This window comes from Durio zibethinus, chromosome 4 (genome assembly GCF_047325235.1).
Source record: "Durio zibethinus cultivar Kanyao isolate XHJ-2024 chromosome 4, ASM4732523v1, whole genome shotgun sequence".
NCBI lineage: Eukaryota > Viridiplantae > Streptophyta > Magnoliopsida > Malvales > Malvaceae > Durio > Durio zibethinus.
This window is the reverse complement of record NC_143165.1, coordinates 5,210,270-5,230,795: the sequence shown is the minus strand read 5'-3', so window position 1 is coordinate 5,230,795 and position 20,526 is coordinate 5,210,270. Positions and strand designations below refer to the sequence as shown.

General features: G+C 25.7%; 1 protein-coding gene and 1 pseudogene across 1 annotated transcript; both read right to left on the bottom strand.

Moving 5' to 3' along the window:
- Positions 1–10,335: 10,335 nt before the first annotated feature.
- On the bottom strand, positions 10,336–18,497 carry LOC111288734 (pyruvate dehydrogenase E1 component subunit alpha-3, chloroplastic pseudogene; annotated as a pseudogene).
- On the bottom strand, positions 18,339–19,400 carry LOC111287466 (large ribosomal subunit protein P1-like). The gene is made up of 4 exons (XM_022878055.2): positions 19,256–19,400; positions 19,067–19,146; positions 18,706–18,927; positions 18,339–18,603 (listed from the first exon to the last, which is right to left on the bottom strand). The coding sequence occupies exons 2-4, from the start codon at positions 19,136–19,138 to the stop codon at positions 18,550–18,552; spliced, it is 348 nt and encodes a 115-aa protein (XP_022733790.1). The 5' UTR covers positions 19,139–19,146; positions 19,256–19,400; the 3' UTR covers positions 18,339–18,549.
- Positions 19,401–20,526: the final 1,126 nt, after the last annotated feature.

Below are 20,526 nucleotides of genomic sequence, written 5' to 3'. Positions count from 1 at the left end.
TTTTCAATAGTAAAATGAATCTTAAATTTCACGTAAAATTGTGTTTGGGCCTTAGTTGATAAAACTGAGGCTAAAAATTTGAAAAGCCCAAAATTTTAAATTTTTGGTTTTAATTTCATTTTTATTTTTTTAATTTCTTGAGTCAAAGTCTGAAAATTAAAAAAGAAAATAAAAAAATAAAAAACTAAAAAGGGAAACACGGGATTGGATTTGATTTTGTCTTAAAGTCAATGGTGGATTATTGAATTTAATGATTGAATGATTTTGGAGATTTTTTTTACCTCAATCTTCGTGAAAAAAGGAAGAATGCATAAAATCATATCATAATCAAGTCACGGATTCATTTGAATTTCCAAATTGAAGGGGATTGAATCCCTGTATACAGATGGTAATCATACACGGTAAAGGGAGCCTCACAAAAAATTCACAATCAATAAAAAGGTAGTTTCGGGCAAAATTTCATGAAGCGATTACCAGTTTCCAACATCAAGCAATTACAAGCTGCATTTCCAAAGTCAATTAGTGGGCAGAAAGCAACAAGCAATTCAAAGCCAATCAATCGACCAATTGTACCTCCAAACACACAGAAAATCCAACGTAGGGGAGATAGTACCACAAACTGGACCCAGAAGTGCAACTAGCCTTGCAAACACAGCTTACATTCTGCAACCGAAAACCCATACCTACGCCCGAACCAAGTCAGCAAAAATTCAATTCCCATAAGCAAAAGCCAAACCCAAATTACCCATACCTAGAAGTAAACGAGAACCGAACCTATCCACAACCAAGCAAGAAAAAGGCAAATAGAGAAGCAAATTGCAAAGGCAATTGAAAGGCAAAAAAAAAAAAAAAAGGAATTCAAGCCTCAATCAGAAATAAATTCACAATCTACAAGCAATACACAACTATTTATGCAAAGAATTTTTGCGGCTTTTGGTTCAAAGGCTTTTGGGATTCCCTGTGCTCTTCAAGTCGATTCTAGACTAGAGGATAACAAGTGGTAAAGCTTTCAAGATTTTTAAGGGAATTGCTAGTAATAGAGGAGGCAATTGTTGTTCCTGTTTGGGCTACGGAAGGACGCCACCAGTTTGTTAGAGAAGAGGAAAAGAAAGAATTTCTTTTGTATGATGGCGAAAAATAGAGAAAGCAAGAGAGGTGGATTTTGATTATGGGACTGAATCAGTGTTCTTGGGTTTTCGACAAAGAATGACAGCAGTGCACGACAAGAGCAGTGATGGTTGAAGGAAGTAGTTATAGTTAAAGTGTATTCGATCGAGTTCAAGTTGATATAATATTAAATTTGAGATTATGTCTGATTTTAAATTTGAGATTTGAAATTCGGTTTAAACTCAATCGAATTTTTTTTTTAGTTCAAGCTTGACTTGAGATAGAAATCAAACTATTCGAACTCACTCAATTAAGTTTGATTCACATGTAAAAATAAATTCGATTCTTATATTTAACAAAAGCTCGATTATTTGTACTTGAGTCAAACTTAAGTTCGAGATATTTTATCAATTAAAATATATTAAAATATAAAAGCTTGATTAGGCTCATGAGTTACTCGAACTAGGTATAAAAATACTCAAATTTGATTTGATCGATAAATCAAACTACTCGAGTTTGAGCTCGACTCAATAATAACCAAGTCGAACTCGAATCGAATCCAAATAACTTGTAAATATTAATGTATCATTTACACCTTTAAATGACACCATACGATTGTTTTCTGGGTTATTTTTGGGTTTTAGCTATTGGTTGTTCATCTAGTCAAGAAAGAAGAATTTACTTCTGCAGAAAAAAAGAAAATGAAAGTAAAAGACTAATTTTGGGCTTTTATGACAAAAGCAAATAATGTCGTTTTGCACCAAGAAAATATGACTTTGACTCGTTTGATAATTAGATTCGATCGTAAGTATTTTTTTTATTTTTTTTATTTTTTGGTTTTGATTTTTTTGTTTTTTTAATTTATTTTCATTTCTTGATTTTTTTATTATATGTTATTATTATTATTAATATTATTATGAACAAATCCGTGGACCCATTGCTAAACATAAACTTTGAGAATCGTCACAAATTTTTTTTTAATTAAGTATGATTGGTCACTTAATTGAATTTATTCATTTTTAAAGAGAAATCTTAAACTTAACTTAGGTATCTTTAAAAGGTAGATTTATATCTATGAAACCAAGACTAGATTCGAAATTATAGTTACGTGTAAGAAAGGTTATAGTATCATCACAACATCTATCAAATGATGGTACTAGTTTGATTTCATATTATCCAAGCCTTAAAATATGTTTATAATTTATCTAGTAAATTTAATATTAAAAATTGGTCTGAAAATTACTCTAATCGTACTATAGAATGAGGTGCATCTCAGCTCAGAAGAAGCAACTTGGTGCAGAAATCGGTTGTTTAAAGCAGCTTAAGGCAACAACTTGGCTTGGCTTGGCTCAAGCTTCACCGGCTGGGGTAGATCACGAATTGAATCATGCTATGGGTCAAATTCGTAAATAGTAAAGTATGCAGATCTTGGACATTTTTTAATCCTTAAAATGGCACTATTTCAATTGGGTATAAAAATTTTAATTTTTCTTTTTCCTCAGATTTTCCCTATTTTTCTCTCACTTCCCTTTCTTTTCTCTATGTTTATCTCTAAGAAACAATTGAATGACAACTGAAAACCCCTAACAAAACCCAGATCATGGTGAAAAAATGTAGATTTCAACGAAATGTCTCCAAAAAACTCAAACTTGGTCACCGAAAAGTTCAATAAACCAAGATTTTCCCTAGATTTTCACCCAAAAACAAAAAAAAAAAAACCAAATTGAACATTTTCTTTTTATTTTCTCCAAATCTAAACTCTCTTAACCTATAGTCTAAATAACAACTTCTCCTATAATCTTAAATGATGTTGCCTATTTTTTATGATTTTTCTAACTTTTCTTGTTTTCAAATTTTTTCTGCCTATTGCTTAGTTGATTTTGATTCATCCTCACAGGGTCTTTTTATAGGCCCTGATAGGAAAATGTTTTCTTCTTAGTTTGAATCTCCTAATCAAATTCATCTTTAAATTTTTTATCCAAATCCATCTCTCCAACCAATTGCCTTTTTCAATAAAAACATTAGACTTTAAATTTGAATCAAACTCTCCTTCTTTCTTTTTTTTTAAATTTAACAACAACCAACTCCTATAAAATCAACCCCAGATAAAATGTGGTGTCTACAATTACCCTTCTTTACGCATTTTTGGTAAAATAAAAATTGTGCAAAGATGTAGATAGCCCACATATCCAAATAACCGACTTTTTTTTTTCTTTTTCTATTTTTTGTTTAAAAAAATTCTTTTAAACAAATAATCAAACTCTTTGAATAACATAAAAGCTCCTCTAAACAAAGGCTAAATAACTTGTGAAACATATGAAAAGCTTCTTTCAATAGGGGCTCAACAAAATATAAAAAGCTTCCCTCAACAGAGACTCAATAACTTTTTATAAAAGATTTTTCTTAACAAAGGCTCAATAACTTTTTATAAAATGCTCATCTCAAAAAAGGCCCAATAATTTTTAAAAATATAAAAAGCTCTTCTTAGTAAAGGCTCAATAACTTTTAAAAATATAAAACTTCTCTATAATAGAGACACACAACTTTAAAAATAAGTGCTTCTCCTAACAAAGGCACACACCTTGAAAAAAAAAAAAAAAAACTCAAAAGTTTTGACGATCATACCCAAAAGTCTTATAGATTACGTTTGAAGAAATTAGGAGATTATGTTCGGAGATCTTACAAATCATTCCTAATATTGAAAATTGTTCATTTGTACAAAAGTTCCGTAACTTTAAAATTTTGAAAAATTTTTCTTGTTCATGACTGATTTTCTGGAAATGTCCTTTTTTCAAGAACTAAAATCTTACCTTGGAGGTTTTTTCTCAAATGAAAGTTTGAAATTCCTTCACTAGAAAATATTCATATTTATCTTTTCCATGCGAGATCTTTCCCTAGGACTCTCAAGGATAGGATTTTTTGAAAATATCAATAAATAAAATTTATACAAATAAAAACAAAGAATAAATAAAGACAAATTAAAAAAATTGAAATACAAATAAAATAAATCAATTATTAAAAAAAATACCACATAAAGAGGCTCGGCTCGGCTAAAAAAAAATGGCTTGGCTATAGAAACCGATTGGCTATAATGGCTTAGGGTAACAGCTCGACTTAGCTCAACTCAAGCTTCAATGGCTGGAGGCGAGTAGCGAATCAAATTGTACTGTGGGTTGGATTCATAAATGGTAAAATGTGCGGATCTTGGACCTTTTTAATCTTCAAAATGGCACCGTTTCAATTGGGTATCAAGGCTTAAATTTTTCTTTTCCTTTTTTTTCTTTGTTTCTCTCTCTAAAAAACTATTGAATGCTGGCTAAAAACTCCAATGAAACCCAAATCACAATGAAAAAACACAGATTCTAGCCAAAAGTCTCCAAAAAACTCAAATTTGGTTGCCAAAAAGTTCAATAAACCTAAAATTTTTCCAAATTTCCCCATAAACCCAAAAATGAAAAGAAAAAACTAAATTGAACCCCTTTTTCTTTTCTCCAAATCTAAACTCTCTTAACCCATAATCTAAACAACTTCTCCCACAATCTTAAATGATGCTGCCTAGTTTTATGATTTTTCTAATTTTTTTTGCCTTCAGATTTTTTTACCTATTACTTGATTAATTGTGATTCATCCTCACAATGTCTTTTTATAGGCCCTGATAAGAATAGGTTTTCTTCTTGGTTTGAATCTCCTAATCAAATTCATTTTAAAATTTTTAATTCAAATCAATCTCTCTAACCAATACCCTTTTTCAATAAAAACATTAGGCTTTAAACTTGAATCAAACTCTTTTTCTTTTTTTAATTTAACGAAAATTAAATCCTATAAAATCAACTCAAACCAAAATAAGATGTCTACAATTATTATTATTATTTTAATTGTTAATTAAATTTAAAAGGATAAGAAAAAAAAATTGGAGAATGTCATAATAAAATTTTGTAAAAAAAATTATTTTCAATATTACCAAACTATGAGGATTTAAATTTTCAATAAGCCTTACCAACATATTGAAGGGCTTGCGGTTTTAGAAAAATAAGGTTTTACCAACATATTGAAAAATTTTATGATTATTAAGTTTTGAAAAAAAGAAAAAAAATAGTTTTCATAAAACCCTACTAACATATTAAAGGATAATCTTTGACAAACAATCTTACCAATATATTGAAAATATTTCTGAAAATAAAATATTTTTATAAAAATTAGATTTTGAATCTCCGATAATAAAATTACTAAGAGCGTAGCAAATAGCAATCTCTATGTAAATTCTTAGGTGAGAAAATCTTTTCTAAATTTTATCAAAATATTGAAGAAATTTTATAATAATTTTCGATACCAAGGTTCTAAATCTCATTATCAAAAATAAAAGTTTTTACAAAAAAAAATTAAATGAATCTGACGATAGAATCTCTTTAAAGTGGGACACTAATCTCTATGAATATTCTTAGGGTGAGAAAAAGATTAGTAACAACTCCTTAAATTTATGTCAAGCAATATGTCCACGGATTTATACGTTATGACAAGAGTAAATTTCAATGAAAAGTTACATTAAATTTATAAAAGTGTTTAGTATGGGAGGATTAGTCTAAAAGTCAAAATGATTTACATTTTGTAATTATATCACTTTGTTTGGTAAAATTTAAAAATCCTATGTGACAATAATTTTAAATCACTGGGTAATAAGATCATTACCTTAAAGAATAATTTGATTGTTAAGCTAAAAGATGATAAGATTTTATCACCATGAGAATGTAATTTTTAATATTGTTTTTGACTAATTTACCCTAGCAAAAATTTTAATACAATTGCCTTAAGAAACTGGCTTGTAAAAATTTTCAAAAATCAATTTTTCTAATCACTTATTTAAAAAAAAAAGGTTTTTTGCTATAATTGAATAAATGTTTATTGATTAACAAAATAATGAATTTATTTAATAATTTTCTTAGAAATTATTTTAATCAAAATTGATTTATACTTTGTAGTTTTCTATAAAATAACATTTAGCTATTTTCTAAATTATTGATTCAATAAATATTTAATTTTTGCTTTTCTTTTGGCAAAGTTATTTTGGATATTTTATGCTCTATGATTTATTTTTTCATATAATACAAAACAAAGTGACTTGAGATTAATAATGATTTACAATATTGCATCAAACATGATAATCTAATATCATTAATGATCAAATTACCTTGGTGATCTTATTACCACAGTGATTAGACTATTGCGATAATTTTAAAAATGATACCAATTGCTATCTAAGAATAAACTTCACACACACCCTCTATGATTTGCAACTTTCTCATTTAACCCTCTATGAAAAAAAATTTTCACTTATAACCTTAAGGGGGCATGTGGTTAAGGGGAATCCATAAATTTTCCCCCAAAATCTTGATAGTGAGTATTTCATTCTCATGTTTGATTCAGGATAATCCAATTATAAGGAAAGTGACAAATTTTTAACAGTACCCAAAATCTTAGAATTAGAAATTCACCTCTCCATATGGTATTATAAGATTCTTTGAGGGAAAGTTACCTTATTTTCAAATTTGACCTGAATAAAAAATTATAAAATAGCCATTATCCTTTTGAAAAATATGTCTAGAAGTGATTGCAACTTAGTTATAGGTTTTTGCTACTAAAAAAATTTTTTTTTTATATTGCAATTAATGGTATTTAGCATGAAAAAATGTCTTAAATGATCATTAAATATGACGTCTCCAAAAAACGCCTTAAATAATCATTGCATCAATTATTTAATAGGATTATTTAATTTAATCAATTATTTATATAATAGAATTATTTAAGATGTTTTATTTACATAAACGTTTTAAATAGTAATTTTATTTTAAAAATTTTATTTTATTTTTAATTTTTATTTTAAATTAAATAATCTTTGATTAAAATGATTAAATTGGGTCAGCTGATTATTTGAATTATTTTTTAGTATTATTTTTTATTATTTAAATAATTTATGTAAAATTAAGATTTGGACTTAATTTTTTATTTTTACATTAGAAAACATGTTATTGAATCAATACATTTTTTTGTTAAATAATTATTGTATTTAATACTTATTAAATACTAAAATCAACATTTAATTCTAAAATTTTCTTTAGATTATATTATAACAGTGTTAAAAATTAACTAAAAAATAAAATGTCCCTTATATAAGAGGATTTTACAACGGTTGAACCCTAAATCCCAAAATTTATTTGAAGAGAGAGAAAAGAAAAGAGTTGAATAAAAAATTTCCCATTGTTAAGATTAATTGGTGAAAAATCAATGAAATCATTTGGGTTTTATTCTAAAATGAAGACAATTGAAAGAGTTCATCACGAATGGTCTGTTCAATTTTCGTTTACTAAGACCGAAGAAAATCAATGTAAGGTTTCGTTCTATCTCTCTTAAAAGTAGCTTCCACAACACTCTAACGATGAAATCAAAGGGTTTTGGCTATTTTGTTGCTTTGATCTGTCAATAAGTATTGTAGGTTTTATGTTTGGATTAAAAATAGGTTTTGTTTTTTAATTCTATTTTTTGTTCATATTAATTTTGCATGTTAGATGTGCCTGCTGGGGGTTCAGATGTCCTTGCTAGTGAATATGTGCCTGCTTGGGACAATCTTACTAAGGAGGAAGTGCTTGTGGGAGGGGAAGTTTATGTCGAAAAAGAAAAAGATTTGAAGATGCGCTTGGTGGGGAAAATGAAGATGAAATGAACTTGACTGAGGAGGATATGGATGAGTTTATGGAGCAAGTGCAAAATGAAGATAAGTTACAGAGTTTGAAAGGTTCTGATGTTGAGGAATGAGAACAAAACCCCAAGTATCATGAACCAAGTGTAATGGCAAAATGGAATTGGAAAAAGGTACCGTATCAGTGTCGAACTTGATATTTAATTTTGAGAGAGTCAAAGTAATATTTTATAATAATTTTTTTAAAATATATCAAATTTATTAATAATAAAAAATAAATTGAAACATATAATAACAAAACTTATCATTACAAGTATGCTAATATGTAAATATACGTATAACAAAATGAATATATTAAACAATTGGTCTTACGATTTTTAATTATAAATCACTAAAAATATTTTTTACAAAAATAAAATTTGATATATTTTTACAATATTAACACATTATTTTTTCATATTTAATATTTAAAGTATTAAAATGAAAAAATCACAAAAATATATTTTATCAAATAAATTAAATTTTAAAACAATAAAGTAAAGCCTTTGATATGATCTCCCAGAGGAAAATGGTTCCTACTTTCTTTTCAGAGCTTCTAGCTTGGATTTAAGCTTGATATCCTCGCATAGGCTCCACTGTAATTTTGGGTCAATTACGAAACGAGAAAATAGATTTGAATACAAAATTATATTAAGAAAGACAAGGTATTGATATGATTTAAAATTTTATTAAAAATTATATATGAATTTGGTAAAAATAAAAAAATGTATTATGTTTAACACATCGATACTAATTATAATATATAATATTCATATTAAATACAATAAACACACCATTTTATTCATAACTCTTTGAGAGTGTTTAGTATGAGATAATTCATTTAAAAATCATGGTGATTTATATTTACTAATTATATCATCTTGTTTGATAATAATTTAGAAATTTTACCTGACAATTATCTTAAAACATTTGGGTGATAAGATTACTATCTTAAAAAATGACCTAATTTTTAACCTAAAGGATGAGAAAGTTTTATTTTCTTAGAAAAATAATTTTCAATATTATTCTCTAACTAATTTACCCTCACAAAAAATTAGTTATTATTAACTCAAGAAGTTGCCTACTAAAAATTTTAAAAATCCAATTTTTTTAGTCACTTATTCTAAAAACGGTTTTATGTTATAAATTTATATTAATTAGAAGAAAATAATGAATTTATTTAATAATTTTTTTAGAATTTATTTTCATCAAAATTGATTTATTTAGTAATTCTTTATAAAATAACTTTTAACTATTTTATAAATTTATATTGATTAGAAAAAAAAATGAATTTATTTAATAATTTTTTTAGAAATTATTTTCATCAAAATTGATTTATTTTGTAATTTTTTATAAAATAACATTTAACTATTTTATAAATTGTTGATTCAATAAGTATTAAATATTTTATTTTTTTCAAAATTATTTTGGATATTTTTTACTATATGATTTATTTTTTCATATAATACCAAATACAGTAATTTATAATATTATACTAAACATAATAATCCTATCACTGGTAATCAAACCACCTTGGTGATCTTATCATTATAGTAATTAGATCACTAAGATGATCTTGAAAATGATATCAACACTATCTTTTTATATTTTTTTAGATACATAAGAAATTGCAGTTTAAGAATAAAAAAAAGGTTATAAATTTTAGAATTTAAATTTTAGACCTATTAAATATTACTTTTTAAAAATAATTGTATGATTATTGAATTAACATCTAAATTCAACTCAATTTACATTTTCAACAAGTTGTCTTTCTTACATACATTACTAGGACTATATGAAACCAAAATTTTAAATGAACAGACAACCTAAGGAAAACATACTTGTTAAACAAGTAACACAACAAACAAGTGTAGGAGGGATTGGTAGCACAAACTAAATATATGAGAGCATGCAATAACAAAAAGTGAGCATAAATAGACTCATCATAAGGATGTTCATAACTTAGTTTTAATTTAATTAACCTATCAAATTAATTTACTTGGATTAATTAGTTGGTTTTTGAATTAATTTTTATCAATTATTAAAAATAATTTTTTAAAAAAAATTTATTTTTCAGTTAATTTTATTTAAAAATTAAATTAATTGAAATTATAATCGAAATATTATAAAACCTATATATAAAACAAAAAATACAAGAAATTGTCCATTGCATTTCAAATTATTAGAGTTTTTAACTTAATACTTTAGTGTTTGAATATTTTTGTTAGATGATTTTATTTAATTTGTTTCACACATAAGAAAATTAGAATTTAAAATATAATTTAACTTAATATATTTTATTATTCAATTAATTGAAAAATTAACTGAACTGATCGAATTAATATCGGTCAATTAGTTTTCAAAATTAAAAAAAAATTGATTCAATTAATAAAAATAAAATAATATAATTCAATTAATTTGACTTTTGATAATTTCATTTGAAATTAACCGAACCGACCGAAAACATCTCTAATTCATCACTACCCTACCATGAAATATTAGACTTGAGCAGTGCCTTCGGTGAACATTGGATCCTCACATTTATAACGACCATCAGGTCCGATTCCAAAACCTTTGGGATCAGCAAAGACATTTTGGAGCAGCTGGCTCCTAGGAGGAAAGGGACTTTCATCTGCAAACCTGACAGCATCATGTATCACCTCATCTATCTTCTTATCTATGGCCTTTAACTCAGCTTCACTGGCTAGGCTGTTCTCAATGAGGTGCATCTTCAAAGCTGTGATGGGATCTCGTGTGGCATAGTGACCCTCCTCAGCTACCATAGGAGAACCAAGAAATTTAAAAATAGTATGTTTGTCAATTCTTAAAGATCAAAATTAAGAACAAAAGCTAGGTTTTTTGGTAAAGAGAGGAAGCGTTGAAAACAAGTAAAATGAAATGTGTCGAAAAAAGATGAAAAGAAAATTTGAAGCAAACCGATTGAGTGCAATGACAAGTGATAATAGACGGTAAAATAAAGTTGGGTAGAAGAGAAAATAAAGTTGAGAAATGAACCAAGGAAGAGAGATTGCAGAGAAAATTTGAAAGAAAGTTGAGTGAATTTATCGAAGTTTAAAAATCTTCAAATGAGTTGTAAAAACTTTTATTTATAGGTTTTAAGAATAAAAATTATATATATTAAATATTGAATAAAAATAATGACAAAATTGATAATTATAGAATGTATTAATGTTTTGTCTAATAAGAGTTTAGCTTATGTTGATAGTGAATAGTAAATATAAAAATATAATATTTGTTTAAAAAAAAAAACAAAAGAAAAAGTACTCATATTTCAAGATAAGGTAAAAAAGAAACCTCTAAATATTTTCATATCTAATTCATTAAGTCAAACTTTTCATAACATTCAATTAATGAAACTAACCTATGAACTTGTCGTATTTTAAGATTATTTTCACTTTTTTTTCATGAAACATTTTTGTAGAATAATTCTTAATGAAAAATTTTTTGAATGAGTTTTTGGTAAAGAATAGTAGTGTTGTTCCATGAAGATGTTTCGTGAAGGGTGTTATCCCGTGAAGTAGCTTTTTGTGAAAGTTCTATTCTTGTAAAACAACATTTAGTGAAGCAAACTTCAGATATTTGAAAATAAATAAATAAATAAAACAAACTTCAGATGAATCATGAATGAAATGTCAATGGCTAGAATTTGCAATTTAAATCAGAAAAGGAATGACAAATAAAAAAAGATAATAAAATGCTTACCAGGGTCACGAAGATCATTAGGTGAACCATTGAGTGTCCACTAAACCTATATGTCTTGCATGCGACCAATGTTGGACCTTCTCCTCTCCTAGCCCTGGCAATTGCCTCCTTAGCCACTTCCCTCACCTTCAAAACATCCATCCCATCGACATGGATACCAGGCATCCCAAAAGCCGGTCCTTTCTTATAAATCTGAGGATCAGAAGTAGCCCTCAATGTGACATCCCAATATCCCACAAATTATTCTCAACAACAAACACAATGGGTAATTTCCACAAGGCCGCCATATTCAAACACTCAAAAGAACTACCCATTATTACAAGTCCCATCCCAAAAAAAGGTCAACGTGACATGATCACAATCGGCTTCTTTCAAAACCTCCCTCTTATACTTGGAAGTAAAAGCCACCCCCGTGGATATTGCTATCTCACGGGAACAAGAAGAAAGAAAGAGAGAATTAGGCACCCCGTGGATATAGCAATCTCTGATTGGGAGTGTTAGCGAAGGAGGGAAAGAGAGAAAGAAAATGGGAAGGGAAAGAAAGGGGAGAGACGGAAAAGGGGGAGGGCCGGCTGGAAACGAGAACCCAATGGAATTAATTAAATTAATCAAAATTTTAATTGAAATATAATAAAATTAAAAATATGTAAAATTATTGATTTTGTTTAATTATTAAAGTTTTTAATTTAATAGTTAAATATTTAAATATTTTTATTGAAAGATTTTATTTAATTTATTTTAAATATAAAAAATTTAAAATTTAATTTAATATATTTTATTATTCTATTAATTGAAAAAATTAATCAAACTTATCGAATTAATTTTGATCAATTAATTTTTAAAATAAAAAAATTCAATTCAATTAACAAAAATAAAATAACATAATTTAATTAATTTAATTTTAAATAATCTAATTTAAAATTAACTTAACTCATCAAATGAAACTCCTATTTCCTGATTATTCCACCCGTATTTTCAACCCCATTTCCAACTGAATTTAACAATATTTCGTGATGGCCCAATCCATTTTCTGAGTCGTCTCCTATCTTTCAAGTTCCATAGTTTTTTGCCTTCGAAATTTCTGATTAACAAATAATATACTAATAAAATCAAAATTAGTTCACTTGAATTATCAAAGTAACAATTGGCAACTTGATTAAAATCACATTGTATAGTTTTAAATTAGGTTTTGGATGGGTTTAGTATGTTCTTCGTATTAGTGACAATTTTGACATGTGTCCTTGCAATCTTAGAACATATATATATTTATTTATTTATTTATGAGAAGGGATTAATTTATACAATGTAAAACTTTTTTTGTTTTACATTTTCTAACTCTTAATTTTAATAAATCCAAGAGATGAGAGAGATAAGTAAATAATAAAAAAATAATTTAATCTCATCTCTTATATTATTGAAATCAATTGTTAAAAATGTGATTAAATTATATAAGAGATGGGATTAAATCATTTTTTTATTTTTTATTTGTCTCTCTTATCCCTTAAATTTATTAAAATTAGGAGTTAAAAAATATAAAATTAAAAAAATTTTACACTGTATAAATTGATCCCTTCTCATGTATTTAATATAAACACTATATGCTTTCTATTTTGCTTATAAAAATATTTACTTTATAAATCATTACTTTAAACCATATTTTAATTAAAAAATAAATAAATAAATAAAAATGAGTAATAAAAATATTTATTAACCAAGTTAAGATATTGTTTTGAGTAAAAGATAAATAAAATTTATTACAGTTTTTATAAGATTATCAATGTTATATTAAACTTTTAACTTCCATTCAAATTCATATATTGTATGAACACTTTTCCAAATAGTATTTGTACGTATTTTATCTTTTTAGAAGAAAAAATTATATAACAAATTTATTATAAAATCTTCCCTTGAAACCTGTGTTTTAAGCGATTATTGTATAAGAAAAAAAATATGTCCATTTTATTAATCAAGTTAAATTATTATTTTGATAAAAATATTAAATTTAAAAATAATAAAATAAATAAATTTAGTCGTAAGATTTATGAACCCTATATGTATTTAATATTAATATTTTCGTTTTTCCTTTTTGCATGCCTTTTAAAAGATAAATTCTACAAAAAAAAAAAAAATTGCTGATTATAATTAAATTATTTCCACTCAATGCTCGTGTGTAATGAAATAAAACAGTGAAATTAAGTAAAAATAACTATAAACATTTCAACTAAATATTTTAGTGTAATTTTCTTCTATCTAACAAATTTTATCCCTTTGATTCAATTCAAAAACACAATTAAAAAAAATGATGATTAGTAATAGAGTTAATAGCACCATTGTCCTTAAAATTTGAGCCAAATTCTATTTGGCCCATAATCTTTAAAAAGTTGTAACTGGTTCATGGTTGCATTTGCATGTCAAAAAACACAAAAGAAAAACAAAACATCATGATTAGTAATATGACAAATAAGAATTGGAAAAGAAAAGGTAATAGATACATGAAAAACACTTATATAACCTTTCGCTCTTTAAAAAAATAGATGAAAAACCATAAGTCACAAAAAATCAAAAGTCAAAAATATAAATATTACAAAACCAAAAGTTTCAATAAATTTTAACAAATAATGGTTTTAAAGAAAATAAATACAAAAAAAAAATCACAAGTCAATAATCCAAATAAATGTTAGACAATCAAAAGTTTATTGTGTTTTATGTAATAAAATTTAAATATAAAATTTATATAAAAAAGATTTGGCACTTTTTACATAATATTTGAGTTAAATATATAATATGAGCTTATATTTTATATACTATCAGTATATAGATTCTATACACTATCAATGAATCAAATGATAACAGCTCATTGATGAAACGAATCAGATGATAACACCTCATTAATGAGTAAGTGATTTTAATTTTCATACATTTATTTTAAAGGTTGATATTTACTTATTAATGAGTTGTTATCATTTACAATGTGTTTAGATTGAAAAGAGAGGAAGGAAAGGAAAGTAAAGTAAAGGAAAGTAAAAGAAACAAAACTTTAATTCCCTTGTTTGGATAAATATTTAATTTAAAGAAATGAAAAGAGGTGAAAATCAAATAACGTTTGGTTTCTCTTGTAAACTTAATTTTTTTAATACCCCAATTTGGAGGAAAAGCTAGAGAAAGGAAAATTAAAAAAAAAATTTTATAAAAAGACTATTATGTTCATCTTTTTATTAATATTAAAAACCTAATAAAAAAAACCTAAGCAGATCACAATTATCCTGTAATTTTTTCAAAGTCATCTCTTTTTTTAAGTAAGTTTCATATATATCTTCAAATATAAAAAATTTTTATAATTTTTTGGTGATTTGATTTTGATGAATGGTTAACATAAATAGATATATTTTTTGAGTTTATGAGATATCAGACTAGCTCAAAATTTATCAATACATATTTATAAAACATCTTTCTATTTCACTTTATTAAAAACTATTGATATAACAGCAATTGTGACGTCAGACAAGATAGCAAATATATCATAGTCCAGGAGTCCTCTAAAATTATAGTCAATGAAAGGATATAATTAAAAAAATTATTATAATAAATAATTTTCTTTCTTTTTCACTCTTTATCCAAACAATAGTTGTTAGAATTTATTTTCTTTCCTTTGTTTTATTAATTTTAATTATCCAAACAAAAATTACATGTATCATTTCTTTTCCATTAAAAAACTTTCTTTTCCTCTCAAAAACTTTCTTTTCCTTTCATTTCCTTTATTAATATTTATCTAAACATAACGTTAATTCACTAATAATGTATAAAATTTATATGCTGACAGTATATCAAATATAAACTCATATAATATTCTCTTAAGAGATTTAATTGATTTTAAAGATATTTTTTAAGAAAAGAAAAAATAAAGGAAATCATCATTAATGCCTATAGAGTAAAGTTGCCCCAAGCCATGGATGAAAACATTTGAAAAACTAAACTTCAATTTATGTCATGTGTTCTTTAATTGGGATTGATTGACTAATTGAGAATTTAATTAATAATTTGAGGATAATTGTGTAATTGACTTAATTATTTAAAAGATAAAATTAAAATATAATGAAAGCATACCTCCACCAAATTTCTTAAATTACAAAGGGATATAATTAATTTTAAAAATATTTTTGATTAAAAAAATTAATAAATTTGTTTTTTATTACTCAATTTACATTTGTTAATAAAAGCATAAATATTCATGAAAAATAATTCTGCTAGCAACACACAGGTCATATTTTAGTATAATTTAAAGTTGTGGCAAGTGACAATAGATCAAGTAATAGAAGCTATTATTACATCCAAATAATAAGTGGAAAGGGTCAATTTTGAATTGAATGTTTAATACAATTGTTTAATATAATCTTTTTTAAAATATAAAATTTAATAAATTTGAAATTTAAATTTAAATTTAAATTTTTATTTGATAAACAAAATTGAATCCAAATTAAAGTGTCTTAGATCAATTGTTTGAATTTAGTGTATATATTATTTGAGAATTGGGATAAAAATTGAAAGGCAATTCATACTCCGGGCTGCTTAATGCTTGCTTCTTTAAATCTCTTTCATCGATCCAAATACTATATCGCTATAATGAAAAATAAAATTTATCATTTAAAATTTTAATAAAAATTATGTATAAATTTATTAAAAACCAAAATAAATATTTTGTATTTAATATATTAATACAAATTATAATGTAATAATTTTTATATTTTTTATATATTTAATAAAAAATAATAATATATAAATATATAAATTATCCTATCTGCCTATTAAATCGAGCAAATTGGCAACCACGATTAGAAGGGGCCCTTACAACTTACGGAACTTTAGCTCTAGCATAAATGATAAAAATTTGCATGGCTCAAGATCTTTAATGAAATTGCTCCTCTTACAAGGAAAACGTTACAACTCCATGAAAGAAGCTACTGCTGCTCGTTTCAATAGCCTAACAACCGCACGTCGAAATTAGCTCAGACTTTTACAAGTAGAACAGCAATTTGGTATTTGAACACCGAAAGACGTTTGAGTTGGTCCATCCAAGTACAATTGGTGTTTTATAAATATAAAATATAATTCAAATTTTGTTTCAATACAAAAATACATAATACATTTTGTTAAATATACATAATTTTTTACTAAAATTTTAAATGATATTATTTTCATATCTTCCTTTTATATTATTTTTATATCATATTATATTTTAAATTAATCATCTATATATATATATAACCCCACTTGTCAATTCATATATTGGCATTATGCGTCTATTTTGCCACACAAATACAAGGAGAATATTAACAACCTTATATTGAAAAGTAGGGCCGACAATTTAACTTATTTCCGACGGATTTCGATCCGACTTTACGATATCGATTTTTTTTTTTAAAAATTCAAATTTCAAGTCAAATAAGATTATAGAACAATCATGATCAAGTCAAGTTTACTTTCGCGTTTTAAGCAAACCCGACATGATATTATATAAAAAATTATTTTTTAATTAATTATTTAATTTTTTATTTATATATATATTTATATAATGATATTTTTAAATATTTATATTTTAAATATTTATATTTTAAAAATAATATTTTATATTTTAAAAAATAATATTTTATTAATTTCGAGTCGAATCAAATAAAATATGATTTATATAATATCAGATTATGTTCGGATATGAAAAAACAAAAAAAATTAAGATAAGATCGAGTTCGAGACGAGCAAAACCCGCCCCAAACCCGACTCGATACCAATTTTATTGAAAAGACATAATTACCCTAAAAAATTCCTATATCCGTAATTATATCTATTTCGTGTAAAACACGCATAAAATATAAAACTTAAGCTAGCTTTTATACACTAACAGTGTAATTTTTTTAAATTAACATTAAAAGATCGTCACTTCTTTAATTAATTTTTATATTTTAATATAATATATACCATCTTATTAATCACGCTTGTGAAATATAAAATTTTCACAATGGATTAAACAATTTCTCTTTCTAAAAACTGATTTGAACATACGTTTTAACTTGGCAATACTAAGTTAATTCATTTGATGGATGAATTGTGAATCCAATTCCAACTAATCATGTTTGCCATTATTAGAAGTTACAACCAGTAAGATGAGCAATATCAAGAAAACTTGACAACTGATAGCAAACTATGTCTATGATAATCATCCATCAATGTTAAAAGATAGATAGTTCAAGTATTCTTAAAGCCATGTGACCATGTCAATGATAAACACATTACAAAATCTAAGCTATGTAGGCTTTTCTAGTAAAGGAATTGAGTTATGAACAAAATGGAGATGAATTGAATAAATAAATATTAAACAAAGATATGCAGAAAGAATCAGAGTTAAACATTCAAGTATCAAGTGGCCCAGAACTGGATCCACGGTATAATACTCGGAAGAACATACATAGGAGATTCAGTTGATCAACCAGCCAATACATTTGGCAAAGGGAAAAGGGAAAAGGGAAAAGGAAAACAGATAAATTCCAAAGACACAGCAATAGGCAAAGCTTAAATGACCAACTTTCAGCAAAAGTTAGATATAAGGAAAGAGTAGAGCTCAGAACCAATGGCTAATGGCACTAATGTGAAAGGAACCATCATGTCAGTTGGATCAAATCAAGAGAAATCATCAACAACATAAAGAACTATTGATCGAAACAACAATCTAAAACCAAAGCATGGATTGCAATGGAATAAACCACATCAATTCAACAGTCATGACACATGGCAAAAATTGGCTATAATCCTTTATATATAGAAGAATCGAACATACAATTCAAACAAGCAAGAACTATTCAGTGTCACTTCATTCAAGAAGACATATACTTCGAATTCATAGACGAATACCGATACCGATAAAACTCAAAACAGTAACAATTGTCATAGCCTAATGCACTAAACCAGTAATCGACCAAATCACATACTGAATGGAGCTCCTAATCAAACAAACTGAATCCCATATCATCATCACTCTCTTCCTCTGGCTCTTCCTGCAAAATTACCAAAGAATCACATATAAGAATAAATGGTGCAAGGAAATACTAAAGATAAGGAAATCATATCCACTTATATATTTGTAATCGTAAGTCCACCTTCTTCTTTTCCTCAGCAGGAGGCGGTGCAGCAGCACCACCACCTCCACCACCAGCTGCAACAGGTGCAGCTGCAGCAACAGGAGCACCACCACCACCAGCTCCAACACTGGTTATGAGATCCTCAATGTTGCACTTCTCGAAAAGCTTAGCGAATAAGCTTGGCCAATAAGATTCAACAGAGATATTTGCAGCTTTAATTATTGTTGCAATCTTCTCAGCCTATTAGCCAAGTTAAAGAAACAAACAAAACCCATCTTTCGTTCAACAACAATAAACAAAATCTCCATTTTTTTCCTTTTTAATTTCATAATCGTATCAGAGAAATCATAACACCCTAAATAAAATGCATTAAGGATACAGTGATGGGGATGCCATCATCATAGAGAATCAAAGCAGCGTAAGAGCAAGCAGCTTCGCCAACCGAAGACATCGTTTCAACTATAATACACAAAAGTAAAAAGCGATTAAAACCCAATCCATATGAAGATTTAAAATAATATCGACACTGGATATGAAAAGAAAAGGAAAGGGGAAGGCAAAGAGTTACCGGAGAGATGAAATCTGGGAGTTATGGGATCTACGGGAGCTGTGCAGCGCCGCTCTCAAAACAGATGTTTTGCTAGGGTTTCTCTTTGACTTTGAAAAAGGATTTTAAAGAAACCTGTGTGAATTGGGCTCCTACGATTTCTGAGGCCCATTCAAAGTTTCTTTACCAGAAATAGCGTTTGTTGAATATGTCTTTTTATTTTTGTTAAGAAGATAAGGAAGGCACTGTAGATATAAAGAATTAATTTTTATATTTATTTGATATTATTTTTAAAGATATTTACATAAATTTATTGAGTTAAATTTTGAATTTGTAATATATGATATTTTGATTGACGTAAGAATAAATTTACATTAAAAATACCCATACTCGATACTTTAATTTATGTACTAAAAAAATTATATATAACTAAAAAAAAAAAAGTTGCAATCTAGATATATGGATTTAAGTGTTAAAATTTAAATTTTAAATTTATTATATATAATCTTTTAAAATTGAATGTATAAATTAATTAAATTAAAATTTTAATTTTAATTTTATATTAAATTTAAATATTCAATGAAAATCAAATCTTAGGATTCAAAAACAAATATATCTAAAAGATTATTAATGAAATTTGTTCCTATTTTTGTTATAGTTTTAAAAATATCAATTGCAATAATGAATTTTTAATTTTAAGTTTTTTTCATTGTGTCCTATTATCATGATGTATTTATCTTTTAATAATTTTTTATTAATTTCCGATATGGTTTTATTTGTCATTCCATCATTATTCTATTAATAACAATTATAATTTTAAAAAAACTATAAATAAATCGAATATGAATAAATAAATGTATATTGGTAGTTTGTTCATTTATTTTTAGAAATGTTAGGACTTAATTCATGTTTGATAGAAAAATTACTTTGTATGTTTAAATTTGATTCGTCTAAATAATAAGACGTTTACATTCAGTTCATGTTCGATTCTATTAAGTTAAATAAACTCATTCTTAAATATTAAATGAATTCATTAGTGAATATTAAATGAATATATATAAATGCACATATTCATGAATAATAAATAAATTATAATCAAATAAATTTAAATAAATAAATTTTAAACGAATATAAATAAACGTAAATGAATATATATTAATCTTAAAATAATATTAGAATAAAAGATAAAAATGTAATATTATTATTATTATTATTATTATTATTATTATTATTATTATAAATGAATAACAAATAAATGAATTTTAAACGAAACTTAAAATAAATTTATTTGT